Genomic DNA, 17983 nt, shown 5'->3' with positions numbered 1-17983 from the left:
AGTGATCTCTATATTTCGTGTCTCTTTGGTTGCACATTTGTACGGGGGTTTCCTTTGTGGCTCGCACTGTAGACTTAGCTAACTTCTTCACTGGTTGCTTCTGCGGGTGCAATCAGGATTTTAATCTGTATCGCCCACCTGTAATGAGCTTCTTCATTGAAATGCCGATTACAGGTTTATTAAGAGAACTCCAGTTATGAGATGAACAATGCGATGCAGGAAAAGTAAATGTGATGCATTTAGCACAGTGGCTTTTAATGCATTGAGAGTGCTGCTGCAGTATTGCACAGTAATGGTAAAATCCTTCACAGTCGACAAATGTATGGCTTCTCAATACACTATGTCATATTTCATCGTATCCACCACTCGGTTAAATTGCCGGACCTCCTTCTTTAGACCGTCGGGGGACTCGCACGGCGAATATTCACCTCGTGCAGAAATCCCAGCGCTCGGCTGAGGTTTGCATTCTTTGATGGTTGAGTCATTTTGATACAGCTGCTGTCGCCCTTCGAGTCACTGAAACATAGAGAAAAGCAAAGCGTTCCTCGAGGGTGGGGAAGTAGCTGCAGTTTGAATTGAGTGAACGTTTCCATTGCAGACAGCTTTAGCTCTGTCAAGTCCGGGCCAAACCCTGTGATTGTGAACATTTAGTGCACCAACTGGTCGACACGGTCACTGATTTTTGTCACATTTCAACTGGAGTTAGCCTCGCCTCCGTCTCACCCGTACGTTTCTGAGCTCTCTCACGTTCGCCAGTTAAAAAAAAAAACAAAACCCATGTAGACTACAGCAACATGCAAACGCACATTCAACACAACAGCGTAGGTTTGCCGACGACTGATCAGAATTGGCCACGGATCTGAAATTGTAATTTCATTTTCTGTATGACTCAAGAAATCCTGGACTGTCCCTCGAGACGGGCATGACACTTGTTGAGCGCGATTATAATGAGATTTTCTCCGACATGACATGATTACTTGCTCGGGAATCTTGTGCACCACAACACAGCATTGTCTTGGAAACGGTCTGACAAATGTTTCCTTGAAAGGGAGCCACGCAGCTTCTTAGAAATCCGACTTTATAATGAGTCCTTTATGTGTGTTTGTTTTGGTTTGAGCATTCTGCGCGTTTGGCATTCACGCGTGAATGGTTCAGAAAGACTTGGTTTGAGAAAGTGGAGGGAAACGAGTGAAAGTTGTGAACGCCGCAGCTTTGACTATCAGCCGAGATCAGATGATGTCATGGTTTCATGTCTTTTAGCTGAAAAGTTATCAGACATCAGCTCTTCCGCCTCTCTCTGGGCTTCTAAGAAATTCTCTGATGAGACCACGAGAGAGGTCTGACCCCCAGTGGCCCTGAGGGGAGGAGGGACGGGGAGGAGGAGGAGGAGGTGGAGAAGAAAAGAGCCACGAGAGATTACTTGGCAGACAGGCAGAGGCAGGATTCTGGAAAAATATAAAATAAAGAATTACCGATAAAGACGGGAGAAAGAAACCAAAGGAGACGACAGAAGGTAGTTTCCCTCCCAATGAGAAACGTCGTTGATCACTGGATGGGTGCTTAAATAATCTGACATGCAGATGACTTGGCCTCTAAAATCTGAAATCTCAGCTGGCACTGTAGCTTCTCACCACAATCTCAGAAGTACTCGCAAGGCCATGCGTGTAGAGGTAAAGGGAGCTCCACATACATGCCTGTGTGTTTTCCCCCAAAGCAGCGATAATTAGAGACTGTGTGTGTGTGTGTGTGTGTGTGTGTGTGTGTGTGTGTGTGTGTGTGTGTGTGTGTGTGTGTGTGTGTGTGTGTGTGTGTGTGTGTGTGTGTGTGTGTGTGTGTGTGTGTGTGTGTGTGTGTGTGTGTGTGTGTGTGTGTGTGTGTGTGTGTGTGTGTGTGTGTGTGTGTTTACCCCCATGCACCCTGGCTCTTGTTGGAAGAATGTTGATTATAGGCTCGATTTAGCGGCAGCAGCACTTAAAACGCGTGCGCTCGTAGTTTCCTCATTTGCAATACAATAATGGATTTGTGCTGGTGTGTGCCCAGTTAGGATTTACCGGAGGGTCAGGAGTTGTACACGATAAGCCACCCTCCCCAGATGCGTGCACACACACACACACACACACACACACACACACACACACACACACACACACACACACACACACACACACACACACACACACACACACACACACACACACACGGCTTTTAGCTTGTGTGTGAAGCAGAAATGAAAGTTGTGCCTCAGTTGACGTTGGAGAAAGATCTTGTCCCGCAAAATACCCAGTTTGCGTTGTGTTTCGTAAATTTCCGTCCCAACATTGCAGAAAAGAAAAAAAAAAAAAAAAAATTAAAGTCTTAGGAAACATTTGTGTATGAGATGGTGGTATTTGGTAAGTGCAGGCGCTGGAACTCAGCTGGCTACGCACCAGTCCCAATGTGGAAAAGTTTATAACTCCTGAATTGGCGTTCCAGGAAGTTTGATGCCTGCAGATGATTCACAATCTATTGGGCCTGCTAAAGGAGCCTGTGACTCCTACACACACGTACACACACACACACACACACACACACGCTCTCACACACATACACAATCTAGTGTCACACATCTTAAATAATACCAGGCCTCCTCTCGGTTCACAATGAATCAGAAAGGCATTACAAGCAGGGGTGACTCATTCATAAAGTGCTCGGGGAGTTCACATCGACATGTCTGTCGTACTCTCCGGCTGAAACACATGGTGCCTTAAAAGCTTGAGTTAACTGATTTGACTCGAGCACATTTTCAGTCAAAAATTGTGTTGTTGTTTTGTTTTTTTTAGCTGAGAAACCTAGTTTAAGCTCTGTGTGTGTATTTAATGTCTTGTAATGTGCATCTCAGTTACTGTTCATTTTACATTGGTATTGAATCTCAGGGGAAAGTGTCTGTATGCGATGATTTGCACCCAACAGTATGATCGGTGAAGGACGGCCTGATATAAGGTGTCAACCTGCTTTTAAAAGGACCGAACCCTCAAACTGCTCCCATTGGACGGATCGAGCACCTCGCATGGCGGTCGCCTCTGCTAGAGTGGAAATGCGCGTGTGTGTGAATGTGATTAACAGTGCAAAGCACTTCAGGGACCGCTCAAGCGGTAGAAAAGCGCCATATAAGTGAAATTAATTTACATTTCTGGAATTGGGTAATCGGTCTGTATCATCTCTCTTCTCGTTACATGTATGTGTTGAGATGTAAAGGTTAAATGCTGCACTTGATGTTTTCAGCTGACTGTGTGATATTTTTCATTTGCATCTCGGTGACTCATGAATTCACAAGTTGGTGTCATATCATCGCAGCATCATTTTACCATTATTTTCACATTCCTGGCAGAAGATGTATATACGTTCTTGGAAACAGAGACTGAAACACTGTTTCAAGCCCGGTTTGATTATGTTTTTTTTTTTTTTGTTTGTTTGTTTTTTTCACATTAGACCAGTGTTGAAAACAAGAACTGGACTTTTCTCAGCTCAATCTAAAATACCTTGACTTGCATGAACAAATGAATGGCCTTCCTTTGGTGAGCAGCACGTGGATGATTGAATCAGTGGAAAAGCTGTAAAAAAATTAATTAAACAATGCTGAGGATGCCTCTGCCTTTCTGACTGATCCAGGTTGTGGAAAAGTTGAGTGCATTGCAGGATCTGCAAAACGAGAAGCTTTTCTGTGTGCGGCCATATCACAACTCTGCACGTGAGGGAACGCCTTTAAGTTGTTGTGTACGATAAAGTATTCTATAATAAACAAACAAACAAAAAAGAATCCGATATATATCTGTTGAAATGGAGTGTCGCCACAGTTTGCATGAAAGATAGACTGAACTGAAATGTGGGTGGGCTAAAGCCTCAGTAATGAGAGGATGGATAGTGGTGGGGGTGGGTAAGTAGGGGGGCTTACACTCTCTCCTCACCTGCAGAAGCAACCGTGGCGATTACGTTTAGCACCAGTCACCAGCTTGATACATCTCAGGAGGGTCTGTTCAGCTCTCCTTTCTCATTGAATTTGAAAACTGTTTGTACAGATGAAAATATAAATTTAATAATCTGTCTTGAATTTGGTGCGCCACGCCTATTTCTTCCCCTCCGGTCCGAATGTGTCACCAACTGTTGGAGCATCGAGTTTCCATGATCACTGAGCGTGTTGACACGGCGAGACTCGTGTTCACGTGGCTAAAAGTTTTCCCCCAAAGCACTTTTTCTGCACCGTCGCTCCCCGTTTTCTCAAGGGCCTGATGCTCTTTTATATACTGGATGCCAGCCGTACTCCAGGCCCTTATTTTACCAACAATTCTGCACAGAATGATTGAAGCCCCTTTTGCTTTTTAAACCCAGGAACTACATCACCTTTACTACAAATTGTTGACTACGTGTTCATGAATTTATTGGACGAAATAACGAGTCATTGGATTGAGTGTGATTCCAGCTGTGGCCTCAGTGGTTGGCCTTTTTCTGTTGCACGTTTGTGTACTCGCAGAACGAGCCACGATGCACAGCTCATGCGACTACGGGAGTGTTTTCTCTCTGTGTGAGCACGTGGGGCAGCGGGTGCTTTCGACAGTCCTGGTTCGTTCAGCAGGTTCACACCCATCCCACCTCACGGCTCGTGGTCCCAAACTCATCCGGGTCGAGCTAAAACTGCAGGTGTGAAAGCGCCTTTTAGATTCTCTCGATAAGTGGTTGAAAACACATTGATGGGAACTTCTTTAGGTGAGATTATAAAGCCTAATTTTAATGATTGGCTTTTTGAAAAATGTACTTTTTCCTTCCTACTGCCAAACAGTAAATCTAATGCGAGAGATACGTTGAACATTACCTCCATGCAGCCAGAGTTGGCTTTGCCTCTGTTTTCTGCCTGTCATTATGTGAATCCTGTATTTTAGTATTTCCTCAACACGCAGAGCTCAGTGTTTGCAGAATAATGACAGACCCGCACACTCTACAAAGCCGCTCTGTATCAGTTGTTGGTAGGATGTCGGACAGCTGGAAGGGTACTTTTTAGTATGAATATTATGAGTTGTTGTGAACTCCTGGGCATTTTAATTGGCATACCCCCAGGGTTATCTTGCAGCACTGACAACAGACTTGTTTTGGCATACATTGCTAAATCCTCACTGGTACTGTGCCCTTTTTTTTTCTTCTTATTCTTCTTATCAAAGATCCAGCACTTTAAATTGTGCTACTTCCCCAACCTGCCTCCCACTCGCCTTTCCCAGACCACAGGAAATAGCCAGAAAGTGGGCTGTGCTTTATTTCGGTGCGTCTCAAGAATAGCAGCATTGTGTTATTGTTGTGGGAATGTAGCAGTGAGCGAGAGAATACTCTAACCCAAACAAAAACCCTATATACCCACCGGTAATGCGCGCTCACTGGTCTTATTGCCGCTTGTTTTTCTGTTATAAAAGATAGTTTCAGCTTAAAGTTGAAGACCTGCAGCAGTACAATGTTGATATTTTAAATGGCTTATTTTCCTGCGACGTGATGTCTCCCAAAGCTACTGCCTCTAATGGTTTCTGCAGTAAATACCAAACTGAAGGTTGTGCTTGTCTCAGAGCTTTACTTTGTGAAATGTGACGATAGTAGGACTTCAGCACAAGGTGAATAACATTCACACAGACAAAACATTTCCATAAACTTCTATTTTATCTGGTGCGGATGTGCTATATTTCAGTGTGATGTAACTACAGGCTGCCCCCTCACTTGCTTCGCCCTGAATCAGCTGATGCATTCCCCGGGCTTTGGGAAGTTGAGACCAAAGTTATCTCATGTTTCGGCGCTACTTCCCCCTTTACAATATGCTCTTCAATTATGTAAGCAGTGTGCGTCTTGCTTTCTGCTCTGTTTATTATCAAAGCCCTTTCACATCTCACTTCACACAAACAGGAACAAGCCTTAGTCGATCCTGCAACCATAGGTCCATATATGGGGACCCCCCCCCCGCCCCTTCTTCTTTAAAGTAGCCTATCTTTCAGCCACCAAATCCAAAACGATGCTTTTAGCGGCATGTAACCTTCAACTTGAGCCACTGTTTGTGCACAGCAGCCTCTTGCATTCAAGTATAAAACATGCAGTGAAAAAGGGATTAAAAAAAAAAAAAAAAAAAGGTCACTTAGTGTCCCTTCTTGTTAGCCGGTGTGTTGGTTACCATGGGAGACGGCTGTTTTGCCTGTCATAATAACCATATCAGATGAGGGCTGTAATGGTTGGAAATCCTGGCCTTTTGCTCCTTGAATGCACACTGGCTTGTTGCTTGCTGCACACCGTGGCCCCTCTGCTTCAGGCATACATTTTCAGACAATGTGAAAGTTCAACAGATAAGTTCAAAGTTAGTCCCGAATGATGCTGTAAAAATCCATGATGTGCGTCTCTGTGCAACACTTTTCATGAGGGAAATTAGCCTGCAGGCTGTATTTATACTAGAGTTTTGCTACATCAGCCTTTCTGTGGTGTCTGAGACATGTCTGAATAGAAGCTACTTTTTTTTTTTTTTTTAAGTTTTTTTGTTTTCCACTTTCATTGTGCTCACAGTCAAACACTTTAAGTGGTAACTTAAGTATCTGATGATCTGTGCCCCCCCCACTCCTTTTTTTTAACCTCTTTTGTTCGGATGCCTGCCAGTTCGAGGGTATGTCTTTGCATGTGTGAGCTGGTCTCGGCTTGCCAGGGCAGGGTTTCCTGTTGCTGTGTGACTGTTGCCCGAGCAGAGCAAAGATCCTTTGCTCTCTGCCTCTCTCTTTCGCTCGGCCACCTGGACCTTCACCCACAAACCTGACGCCGTCTCCTCGCCTCTTGCCTCCCGCCTTTGTCCCGCCTCAACTTCCTGTCTGCCCTCTCATTATCCCCCTTGTCTCTTGTTCTCTCTGTCCTTGTGACTCCTCTTTCTCCCTCTTTCTTGTTGGAGTCCCTTCACTCCTCTGTGCTCCCCCTCCCTCCTTTCTCACCCCTTTAATAACTGCCGTGCTCACACAATCCCCGCTTTGTAAAGTTATCCATCGCCCTGTGATTCAGTCAGTGATTCAGGGTAACGAAAATTCAGAGGTGGTAACTGAATCTGCTTTACATCCAAGAACCTGTGATGCACATGTTGCTGCTTTTTTCTTTCCTTCTTTCTTCTTCTTTTCTCTTCTTTTTTTGGGGGGTGGATTCGTTTACTTTTTCCACTCCGGCTTTTCCCGTAAAAGCTGGAGTGTTTGATGTCTCGGCGAGCCTCAATGCAGATTAATTGAGTCATAAGCAATAGATTGGATCCGGCTGATCTGGGTAATAAGGCTAGGGCTATATAAAGGTCAGACGGATGTGGCTCGCTGTAAATTGCATTTTACTTAATGAGTATGACAATCAGGGGCACATCCTATCTTGGCAGTAATGAGTGCGTGGAGGTGCACACAGACATGCATTCTCAGACGAGTTGCTCACACACAGCTGTTGCTTCGTGTGTGTTGGAGCAAGGAACATAAGTTTAACTCATTGTTGCCCTGCAAAGAGATGTGCTGGCATGTTTAAGTGTGACTGTGAAAGCATACAAATCCCAATTTTGTCGAGAATGTGAAACGGTGGCAGCGACCACCAACAATTTCAAGTGTTGCTTTAACCAATTGGAAATGGCTCGAGGCTAAAGGATGTCATCAACCTTGTCACTTCTCACATGGTTGAAAGCCCTACATGAGCCATGGAAATTATATGGAAGTGTAACTTGCTCTAATAAATGATTTGCAGATGTGTTTTTCAATTAATCATCACAAACCGGAGGAGAGAAAAAAGCCACATCTCAGTACCTGTTTTAGGAATGTATAAAAGCCAGAGAGCTTTCATTTAATATATGGTCAGGTTACACTTTCTACTTGAAGATCTGCTTAAGTCACTCACGACTTTAAAAACAACATTTGTCCACAAGAATTATTCAATTGTTACAACCTTAAAATGTTGCAAGTTTTCTTTACATTTCCATTCTTCTTCCAGCATCTTGTGGCCATTTGAAGTATTGCACATGAACTTACCACAGCGCTTACCTCTGGACTACCAGCTGTAATTAAATGACATGAATGTGACCACTTGTGTGTGTGCCGTGCGTTGTAAGAAACATGCTGTTCCATACTGGGGACAGCAAGGAACACACAGCGGTGTGTGTGAGAGCTAATACTGGGCTCCCGAGCTATAAATAGCACCTCCCTGTAGTCTGGCTTCCACAAACAGCCCTGATAATTATCTACGTCATGCACGCCTGAGTCTTTATCAAGTTCAACTTCTTGGTTTTGCATTAATAGACAGTTATTTTGTCCAGAGTTTGCGGCGCAGCAGTGGAGTTTTTGCAGTGTAATTCAAAAGTTATTACCACCTCTCTTCGAAAGAGGCCGCAGGTAAGACACTGGTTTAACGTCAACCTGCTGCAAGGTCATCTGTTCTGGCAGGTGGACATGTAGAAGGAACGGTGTGCCACCGCGTCGCCCATTTATTGCCCCAACGTGTCCCGAGGTTCATGGAAACTTGGGCTCGTGTTGCAAATCGGCTCAGTCATGAAGTTACAGACTCTGACAAGATCAATTCACGTGTGATTCGCATATCCTGTTTCCTTCCTGCTTGATTAATATCAGTTTTATCCTCTTCCCCCCCAAAAAATTAAGTTTCTACTTCTGGAGACATGGAGTCATGAGACAAGCTGCAGGATAATCCTTTATACATATAATACAGATAATCTTTTTACACTATTACATTTTATAATGCCTGAATTACAGTTACTTTATTGTTTTCACTGTTCAGTAAATTGTTTTGGGTGATTATTCAGCAGTCGTAAGCGTGAGAATCTTAAGCCGATTAATTATAGCCCGTTCGCGCAATAATCTGGGTAAAGACCAGGAAATCTCAGTGTTTGGCTTTTTATCAAAATAGTTTTGCTGATTTTATTCATGAAATAATTGCTGTTTATTGTGCTTTGGTGTATAAATCTTGTCGAGGTTAAAAGTCGATTGTTCTGTCTCTCTCATCTGTCAATTACAAGCAGCTTTTCTTGAAGTGTGTTTGACACGAGCATCTGTCCAATAAAGGCGAACCGACGCCTGAGTGTGCTCGATGTCACTGCCTGTTCGCTATTTTAACCAGGAGCAGTTCAGCTGCAGCACTGTGACTTTCTCACAGTAGCTCTGTTAGACCAATTTGTCTCGATGCCATGAAACCTCCAGCTGATGCCGCCGCAGTTTCTCGGGCTGTTTGTGGCGTCCCCAGAACCGGGAAAGCTTTGCCAGATTCCTGTAAAGCACAAGATGAGAGGAGGAAGACAGCGGATTCGCAGAGAAGAATGTACGGCATTGTGAAGGAAAAGGGAGAGACGAGTGAGCTGAGGAAGAAAGATGCAGGAACTTTAACATGGTCGTGCAGGAGTGTCTCCTATTTGGAAAACTGTGTTTGAATTGGCCTTTTCTCCTCTCACCTCCTGCTGAACACTGTCTAGCAAAACAATAATACAATAACAAAGCACAGAGTTGAGGGCGGCGGCAAAAAGGAGGTTCAAGACAGTTGCATGCTCTTTGTTTTCCTTCACAACTTGAATGAGAATCCCAAACACATCTGGAGATCCTCACACCAGAGGACAAAGAGGATGAAAAGAAAGCGAAAACCCTGGGAACAGACGCGGCCAAGCCCCCAGAGGGACACTGCCAGAGGAAGTGTGTGTCTGTGTATGCGTGTGGGTGTGTGTGTGTGTGTGTCTGAGTGTGTGCGTGTGTGTTCTGTAGTCATGCAGCGAGTGCTGAGTCATCGCTGGGCTGGCCACGCAGATAGAAAGGAGCTGCTGGGGGGGGGGCCAGCTGGAGGGGCACAAAGGTGCACGCACTGAGCATGCTCTGAAACGCACAGGAAGGGGATTAGTTGTTGTGACAGGACACATCCAAGAACCGTAGTGACGCAATATTTCACGATGCCAAGTTTCTGCCTCTGCATTGACGTATATGTGGCAACTTGAATTTTACAGTGGTCAGTGGGGGGGGGGGGGGGGGGGTTGTGGGTTTGTTGAATGATGATATCTCAAGAATGTACTTCTGAAAGTTGTCGTATGCGGCATGAAGGGAGATGTTAGCTGAGAGATAACGACACATGTTGCTTCATGTATAGTCCGAACCACAACCCTTCCAATATCTTGTGGTTTTCTGTGATCTGTTGGACGAGGATCTGTGACCCACCCCCCCCCTCCCTCCCATGCGGACCCACGCACACATTCAGACTTCCTGTCTATAGAATAGACCCTTCACCGCTGCACTGGAGGAAGATGGTATGTACTTTAGGCACATGCCGAATGTTTCTCAGCAGCTCATTTAGGGAAGCATGTATACAGCTGTAAAGGAAGGCGCTGCTGTAGCGGTATATGCATGTTGATGTGTCTTTTTTAACAAACATTTTTAAGGTTGTTTTCTTACTAGTGATCAGGAGTTTTTCTTTTATCGAAGGGAACAAATGCAAACTCCGTCCAGCTCATCCTTCTGGTACTTTAAACCTTGTGAATGTTTTATTTCATTTTTTTGTTTGTTTGTTTGTTTTGTTATTTGTGCTTTTAGCTTTACCTTGAATGATCACTAAACACTGAGTAGGTTTGTCACGGATCACTAAACTCATGGGGAGAGTTACATCATGGTTTTAGGCCACCGAGCAGATCTTTTCTCATCTGCGAAAAACAGGTGAAAAATGGCTCATTTCGTTTGTGAGAAACACTTCCAGTTTAATTTTAAACATCTATTTATACTTGATTTCGAATGAAATGGAAAGAGGAAATTGCTCATGAAACTTTAATCAGGTGTTGACTCCTGCACCATCGGTGATCGTGACTTTCTTGGTTTTAACGTTTGACGACAACTCTCCAAACAGATAGCAGCCATAGTAAAACTGTGAATAAAATGTATTGTTTATTTTAATTAAATTTTGGTTGTATTTCGGATGTGACAAATTGCATAGTACATTATAATCTGATGGTTAAGCCTGTGAAATGTTTGTGCTACTTCCCAGTGTACTTCTATCGTGATAATTATGTGCTTAATCTGTGTAAAGTATTTCTCCATGTATTACATAATAGATTGTAGCATCCTAATCACTGACTCTTAAATCCACAACAAATTTGTAATTTCCAAATTGATGTTTACCATGAATCTGATTCCTCCTGACCATCATTAGAATGTGGCTTGTTGCAGTTTGTGGGGACACAAACCTTCTGTGTGGTACCTAACATTGCCTTGAATATGTTTTTTGTTTTTTTCTTTGTCAGTATTTCTCTAAAATTGAAAATGGCTAAACATCTGCAGCACCTGACTAAGATGTATTGGCTGCAACAGTGGGCTTGAACAAATTCATCAAAACCTGATCATAACCGCAACGCATCTGTTTTCACGATTCTACATCGGAGAGAGTTCATACAACACCAGCGGTGTCCACTTGTTATCACACTCTTTGTGTTACAACACTGAAAACAGTTAAGACCTATTGTGGTCCTCGCTTCTGAAAGGCTGTCCTTTTGTAATTTGAATCCTTTGTAGCCATGAGCCGAGCATGCTCAGACTTGGCACGATGTTAACACACACGACCAGGCTGTGGGTGTCTGAAAGAGACATGGTCAGGGCCCCTATTGAATACAGAGGAAATGCATACTTCCTGCCTTCTGTGGAGTGAGTATTTAGCTCTTTTTAACTACCGCCTCATTTCTTTATGAATACTGCAGTGGTGCTTGAGGAAAAAAAAAAAAAAAAGAAGACCTTGGACAAGTTGGAGCACGTGCAGTGTAGAAAAATGAGCCGCAGCTTCTTGTTTACTTCACTCTGCACTGACAAATTGCTTTGACACTTTGAACTCTGTTATTGTGCTCTTTAAAATGAAACTTTCCAGCGTAAGCTTCTTCTCTGTTCATAAGCCTGGAAACGAAGCGGACGACACAGAGCACAACAAGGAGCCCCGAAATGGGTCACATGTGAATACGCACACACAGATGGCCATACAGCAGGCAGTTCGGTTGATTGAGAAATTTTCCAACCGTACTTCCTCAGTGGAGGCCTCATTCACTGTCTACCTGGCTCATTGCTGCTTTCATTCACCTCAGTTACTTCAGTGTCTGCCCTACATATCAGTGCAGTTTGGAAATGACTCTGTCATCTTTGAGTCACTCCTGCATTTCCTTCTCTCTGCATACAACTCAACATTCGACTAAGATTTCCTTGTTCTGAGATTATATGCACTTGAGGTGATTATTTTCCCCGAAGCAGTTCTGAGGATTTTACCTGTTTTGTATGGCAATTTATTGTGTTTTAGCTGAGTATGATTGCTGTTATTTCTTCATACTCAACAGTTTATTCTAATGATACGGAAGGATTTTGCACACGCTTGTATTATACACTTTCTGTTACTTAAGATACAGCACTTACTCATTGCTCAATATTTATTGAATATAATTGACCCAGTTATGTATATTGAGCTAATCCACTGTCCTTTTCTTTCCCTCTGTCCTGCAGCAGTGATTCTCACCCAGCCTGGTTACTGCAATGAATGGTAACACTATTCATCCAGCCAACATTACAACGGCAGGAGGAGGCACGGGTGTGGCGGCGCCACCAAGAGGATGGAGAGAGTTCTGCGAGCTACACGCTATTGCGACGGCACGGCAGCTGGCTGGACATTACCGGAGCTTCGCCAGAGAGCATCCACAACATGGCGTCCTCCCACCAGAGACCTTCTCCAAGCAATTTACAGACCTCTTCCAGCAGCACTTCTCCTGCGAGGTCATCAAAGATGGCACACCACACAGCCAGAACTCATGCTCCACGCCCTCCAGTAGTGCCTCCTCCACCGCTCTGCTGGTTCCCCCCCTTCAGTCACAGACTGTGATCAGTCGATTACGGATCACGTCTTTGTCCGGCGTGCAGGACTATCGCGAGGCGTGCCGATCAAGTGGCGGGGCGGCTCCATCTACGGTGTCGCCCAAAGTGGAGCCGGTGGTGGTGAACCGGGAGCAAGAGCAGCCGCTGAGATGTACCGTGGGAAACTCCTTTTCGGGCTCTCACTGTATCGGGAGCGGGCCACTGCTGACTCGTAGCCGTAGCAACGAAGAGGTCTCCGGCACGGCTCGTCGTCGGGTACCCGAACGGTATTCCTCCGACTCCTCGGCCTCCAACTCTGCCCACGCTGACGTCACGCATTTCTCTGTCAGCCAAATCCAGCAAACCGTAAAGCAGATTTTAAAGAAGCGGCCCACCCCAAGCCCCCGCTTGTCACAGGACCTGTCTCCTAGCAACCACACCAACAACAATAGCCCCCCACTCAATCGCGACAGAGTGGGTTCCTCCACCAATGAGGATGGGTCTTTCTCCTCCTCGTCCTCCCACTCTTCGTCGTGTCCGAACTTTGAAGCCACACCCCACGCTGCCTCACACTGGCCTGTATCAGGAGTCGTCTCTCACCTCCTGGGCCGTTTCCGTTTGTTACGCAGCAGGAGCATGAGGCACCGGAGGCCTGAGGTGAACAGCTGCTGTAAAGAGGGCCAACTGAGGTACTTGCTGGTGGATGACACTATTTCAGACTCTCAGCCTCGCTGGCAACGCTGCCGCCTGCTGGTCAGGAGGATCAGAGACAGTCAAGGAGGAAGAGGAAGAGGAGGTGGAGGCGGAGAGAGGTACCAGCTGGAGCTCTACGATCCTCCGAAGGTAAAAACACATGCTCATGTTTTCATTTCACGACATACGTCGTATGTAATGGCGAATTTCTTACAGTCCAGCATTTAATGGCTGCTTGGTTGAGCTAACTAGAAATATTACAACTCGGTTACGATTGTGGCTGCAAACACAGGTCAGTAAGCTATATAAACATCCTCAAAAAGCTTTAGAACAGTGCTCACAAAGAAGACGTCTAACAAACATAATGCCCTGTAAGCTACAGGTATTAAATGGTAAATACATATAGTTTTGTAACATCAAAGAGTTAACAAGTCAGTGAAGTATATATGTTTCTTTGCCACTGCTAAGGAATGTATATATAATTTGGTAAAGACGGTGTGAAGTATTGTATTCCTGATACCCAGACTGTGGTGACCATGTTTGGATTATAAGGCAAGCAGTGGTGAAGTGATTGTCTCAACCCTACAAAAATGAAGTAAACAAACATTTTAATTAAAGATGAGTCAAGATCTCGGTTTGCCGGTTTCGTGCAGCAAGTCCCATTCATCCTCTTGCTCTCATGAATAGAATATAAAATATTTTCAAGACAGAGATTACCCGTCTCATATTTACTTAATTTATCGTCCTCCGGGCTTTAAAGGTGCTGGAATTCATGCTCTTTAACTGAAAACAGATTAGCTGCTCCCGGCAGGTCTTTGTACTCGGCTCAGCAAACGCGTCTCGAATCCTTGATTGCCGGTGCAGTGATATGAATAAAAGTAGAGAACGCAAGGATGTGTGTTTATAAGAGTGCTGAAGTGGTTCTTTAACCCTTTGAAAATGAGAGCTCACCCAGTTGGGGGCAGATGAAAATCTCCGCCACAGTCCGCATAAAACGGTGCACAAATCGTGTAAAAACATAGAGATTATGCACATCAAATTGAGTGGGAGAACCTGAGTCACACAAATAGTGAGCCATTTTTACATGCACAAAGTACAACTCCCAACACCAATGAAATACCAAATAGTAAAACCTAGGGGGCCTCACTTCATCAAACCACATGCCACAGTTTGTATGATAAAGCTTCATGCCACACTCACAAACCATACACCAAATAGGAAGATGCACTACTCGCAGAAACTTAAGAATATTTGTCTTTTCGGGTGAAATTTATGGAAAACAAAAAGTTCATGCTACAGAGATATCATATCATGAAAATAGAAGCATGCAATTGGTGATTTCCTCATGTGAATTTATTGAAATAAAAGCCACAGTGGAGGGTATACCGTAGCAAAGGAATATCAAATGAGCATCAGTTGCAGCTTGAAGACATCTCATGCTGTTCACAGGTGGACTTATTGTCTCCTGCCGCTTGGCGTGAGACTGTTGTTGATGAGCGGCCCTCAGGTCTGGAGAAAGTGCAGGGCACTGTTCACAATGGAGGGGTCGTCAGTGTGAGATGAGACTGGGGGATTTTCACTTCGGTGTCTTTCTGTGAATCCTCCAGTCTGTATCTCTGTTCAACCTGCTGATGACACGCCGTGACACTCGGTGGCCACTTCCCTCTAAGAACATCCTGTGCGAACCTCACAATGGCGAGGTACTGTTGATCAATTGCGAGGTGTCGTCTTGCTCTCGTCATGTCAAAATGTGAACCGCATGATGAGGAGGACTGTTCAAATGCCCATTCTAATTGAACCAGGAAGTTTATTGGTCGATTCCTGGATCAAGCATCTGTTGTGAATTTGGCTGTTAAGGTCCTTGTTAGAGAACAGCAAGTCTGCAGAAAGTACTGAAACATTGACTTGAGTTGGACATGTAATTCAAAAGTTTACAGAAGGACATATCAAGTTCACCTATAAAGGTCATAGTGCATTTTAGTTTCATCTTGGAATTTCACCCGAAAGCCAAATAACCTTTTGTGAGGAGTGTATAAATCGTCATAATCGTAGAGATTAAACCTGATGGGTTTGGTTTTTCAAGGGTTAAGTTCTTTTAAGATGAGGGCTGGTTTGACTATCAGCAGGGTTAAAAACCAGGTTGGTTCAACCACAGAAGAAAGCTGCATGTTGTTTAGAACTCCTGCTTAGAATTTGCGCCGAGTTACTCCAAAGCCCAAAATGTACCTTGAGTTAAACATTTTATTGACAATAATCTTAACCACACTAAGCAGATGTTCAGCAGCACCACGGTCACATCTGTTGGTATTTCTCTGTTACTGATGTTCCTGGTACAAAAAAAATGCTGGCTTTTTTTTTTTTTTCTTTTAACTGCTTCTCAGAAGTCTGCAACTTTTAACAGCTGGCAGGTTCCTCATCCCCTGTTTCATATCTGTGAAATTTAACTGCAGATCTGTTTGTGTCAATAAGATGGAAATCCACAGAAGCCTTTAAAGGGGTTGGTTCATGTCGGTCTGCCAAACAGTGTCACATACTCTAAATTAACACACACATACACAACGACACAAAGACATTTCCTGTTTCCAGCTGTTTCACTCATAGGGGGTCCCCCCCCTCCTCTTTGAGATGATCTTTTTTTTTTCTCTTTGCCTGTGTTTGTTTTGGCGTTTCACTGCTTCGGAGGAGCTCTATTTGGCACACGCTCCTGCCACATGACAACGCTACGATGGCATTTGATTGTTTTAAAAGTGGTTCTCTTCACATCGTTGCCTCACATGATTGGCTTGGTTTGCGACTGCTGCTGCAGAGAGCGCCGTAACTCTGAGCAGCTTTGCAAAGACTTGATATTTAGCAGTCAAATCATAGCCTTATCTAATGAAGGGCAACTTGCACTGTCTGCATGCAAAGCTACACCGTCACTGTTCAAATGCCTTCATTTGGACAGTAGGGGAAATGGTTAGCCCTTTAGCCCAGATTAAAAAAAAAAAAAAACCTTAAGGAAATGGAGCTACTGATCACATTAACAAAGACTGCTTGTGTTTTCTTCACTGATTACCATCACACATTTTCATTTCCACAGCCCTGCGTTTTCCCAGATTGTATTGTTTTGCTGAATTTCAGTTAAATGGAAATGCCTCCCATGCTACTTACCGTTTGTGAGGTTCACTTCAACCAGTCACAACTTGAATTACTCTCCAACTGATGCATCTGTTCAGCAATCAGAAAATATCAAATTGGATGGTTTGAATTTGTTTTGACATCTCATTAGCAACAAGATATTCTATTCGATTGCCTTCCTCCGACTGTTTGCTGACGGCCCCTTACAGCCTAGCAGGATGTGTTTTCTTTTTTTCTTTTCTGAAGTGCGTGCTTGGCTCCCCACATAAGACCTCATGGCATCAAAACCCTGCAATATTTCCAGATGGGGCCAGCTGTGAGGCTGCGTGTGCTCGAATACCCAGTCCCCCTAAGATCCCGGTGCCAGTAATTAGAGCAGGCAGGTTGAACGCTGTCCTGGCTGCCACCACCTATAAGGTCACTGCGAGCACAGTTCACTCGCCACGGCATGTGTGGAAGTGTGTACTGAGGCACAAAAAGATGTCCACACAAAACAGCGCATGTGTCTCTCTGCGGTGTGTTATATTTAGCCAGCCCTCGACTCCTCAGCCAACTGCAGGTCTGACCATGTGTGCGAGGTAATTCAGTTGATGATCGAGCCAGAGGTGGTGTGTGTGTGTGTGTGTGTGTGTGTGTGTGTGTGTGTGTGTGTGTGTGTGTGTGTGTGTGTGTGTGTGTGTGTGTGTGTGTGTGTGTGTGTGTGTGTGTGTGTGTGTGTGTGTGTGTGTGTGTGTGTGTGTGTGTGTGTGTGTGTGTGTGTGTGTGTGTGTGTGTGTGTGTGTGACTGGTTGTTTGAAGCCCTGCTTTGGTTTGCAAATTCCACTGATGCTCTCTGTACTTGTGTGTGTGTGTGTGTGTGTGTGTGTGTGTGTGTGTGTGTGTGTTTAATCTTGGCAGCTCAGAGAGTTAAGGCCCCGAGAATGGCCTTAAAAGGAAGGAGAGCTGTGGGCTAGCATGCTCACATTTTAACATGCACAAGTGAAGACACACGAGTCCACAAACTACGAGAAGTTGTTAAAAAAACACCAACCTGTAACGTGTTGGTGTTACTTTGTTGTATACTGTGATAGAGCTTCCTTTCCAAATATATAAAGTGTGTGTGTGTGTGTGTGTGTCTGTGAGAAACAGAAGTAATATCAGTGAGCTCATTTAGCACAAAAGAGCAAGCTGCATGGAAACTGATAATGTATTCGCGTGAGAAAGTAGCTGCAAGTTCCTCAGTAATGCTCATGAAAATTGAATAAACCTGCGAGATCATCTGCTGTCACATTTTGTGCAGCACTTTTCATTGTCATTGGCTATTTTCTCATTGAAAAAAC

The 17983-nt window shown here is 44.4% G+C and overlaps 1 protein-coding gene across 1 annotated transcript in view; it reads left to right on the top strand.

The window, feature by feature from the left end:
* The window catches only part of sh2b3 (SH2B adaptor protein 3), a 48152-nt gene that overhangs the window by 1728 nt on the left and 28441 nt on the right, over nucleotides 1-17983 (top strand). Inside the window, 1 exon segment of the mRNA XM_080499255.1 lies at nucleotides 12510-13697. Coding sequence (XP_080355381.1) covers nucleotides 12540-13697 — 1158 coding nt within the window. The 5' untranslated portion in view covers nucleotides 12510-12539.

The sequence above is a fragment of the Blennius ocellaris genome (assembly GCF_963422515.1).
Source record: "Blennius ocellaris genome assembly, chromosome: 7".
Taxonomy (NCBI): Eukaryota; Metazoa; Chordata; class Actinopteri; order Blenniiformes; family Blenniidae; genus Blennius; species Blennius ocellaris.
The sequence above is the reverse complement of the archived record's forward strand: the minus strand, read 5'-3'. Positions and strand labels throughout refer to the sequence as shown.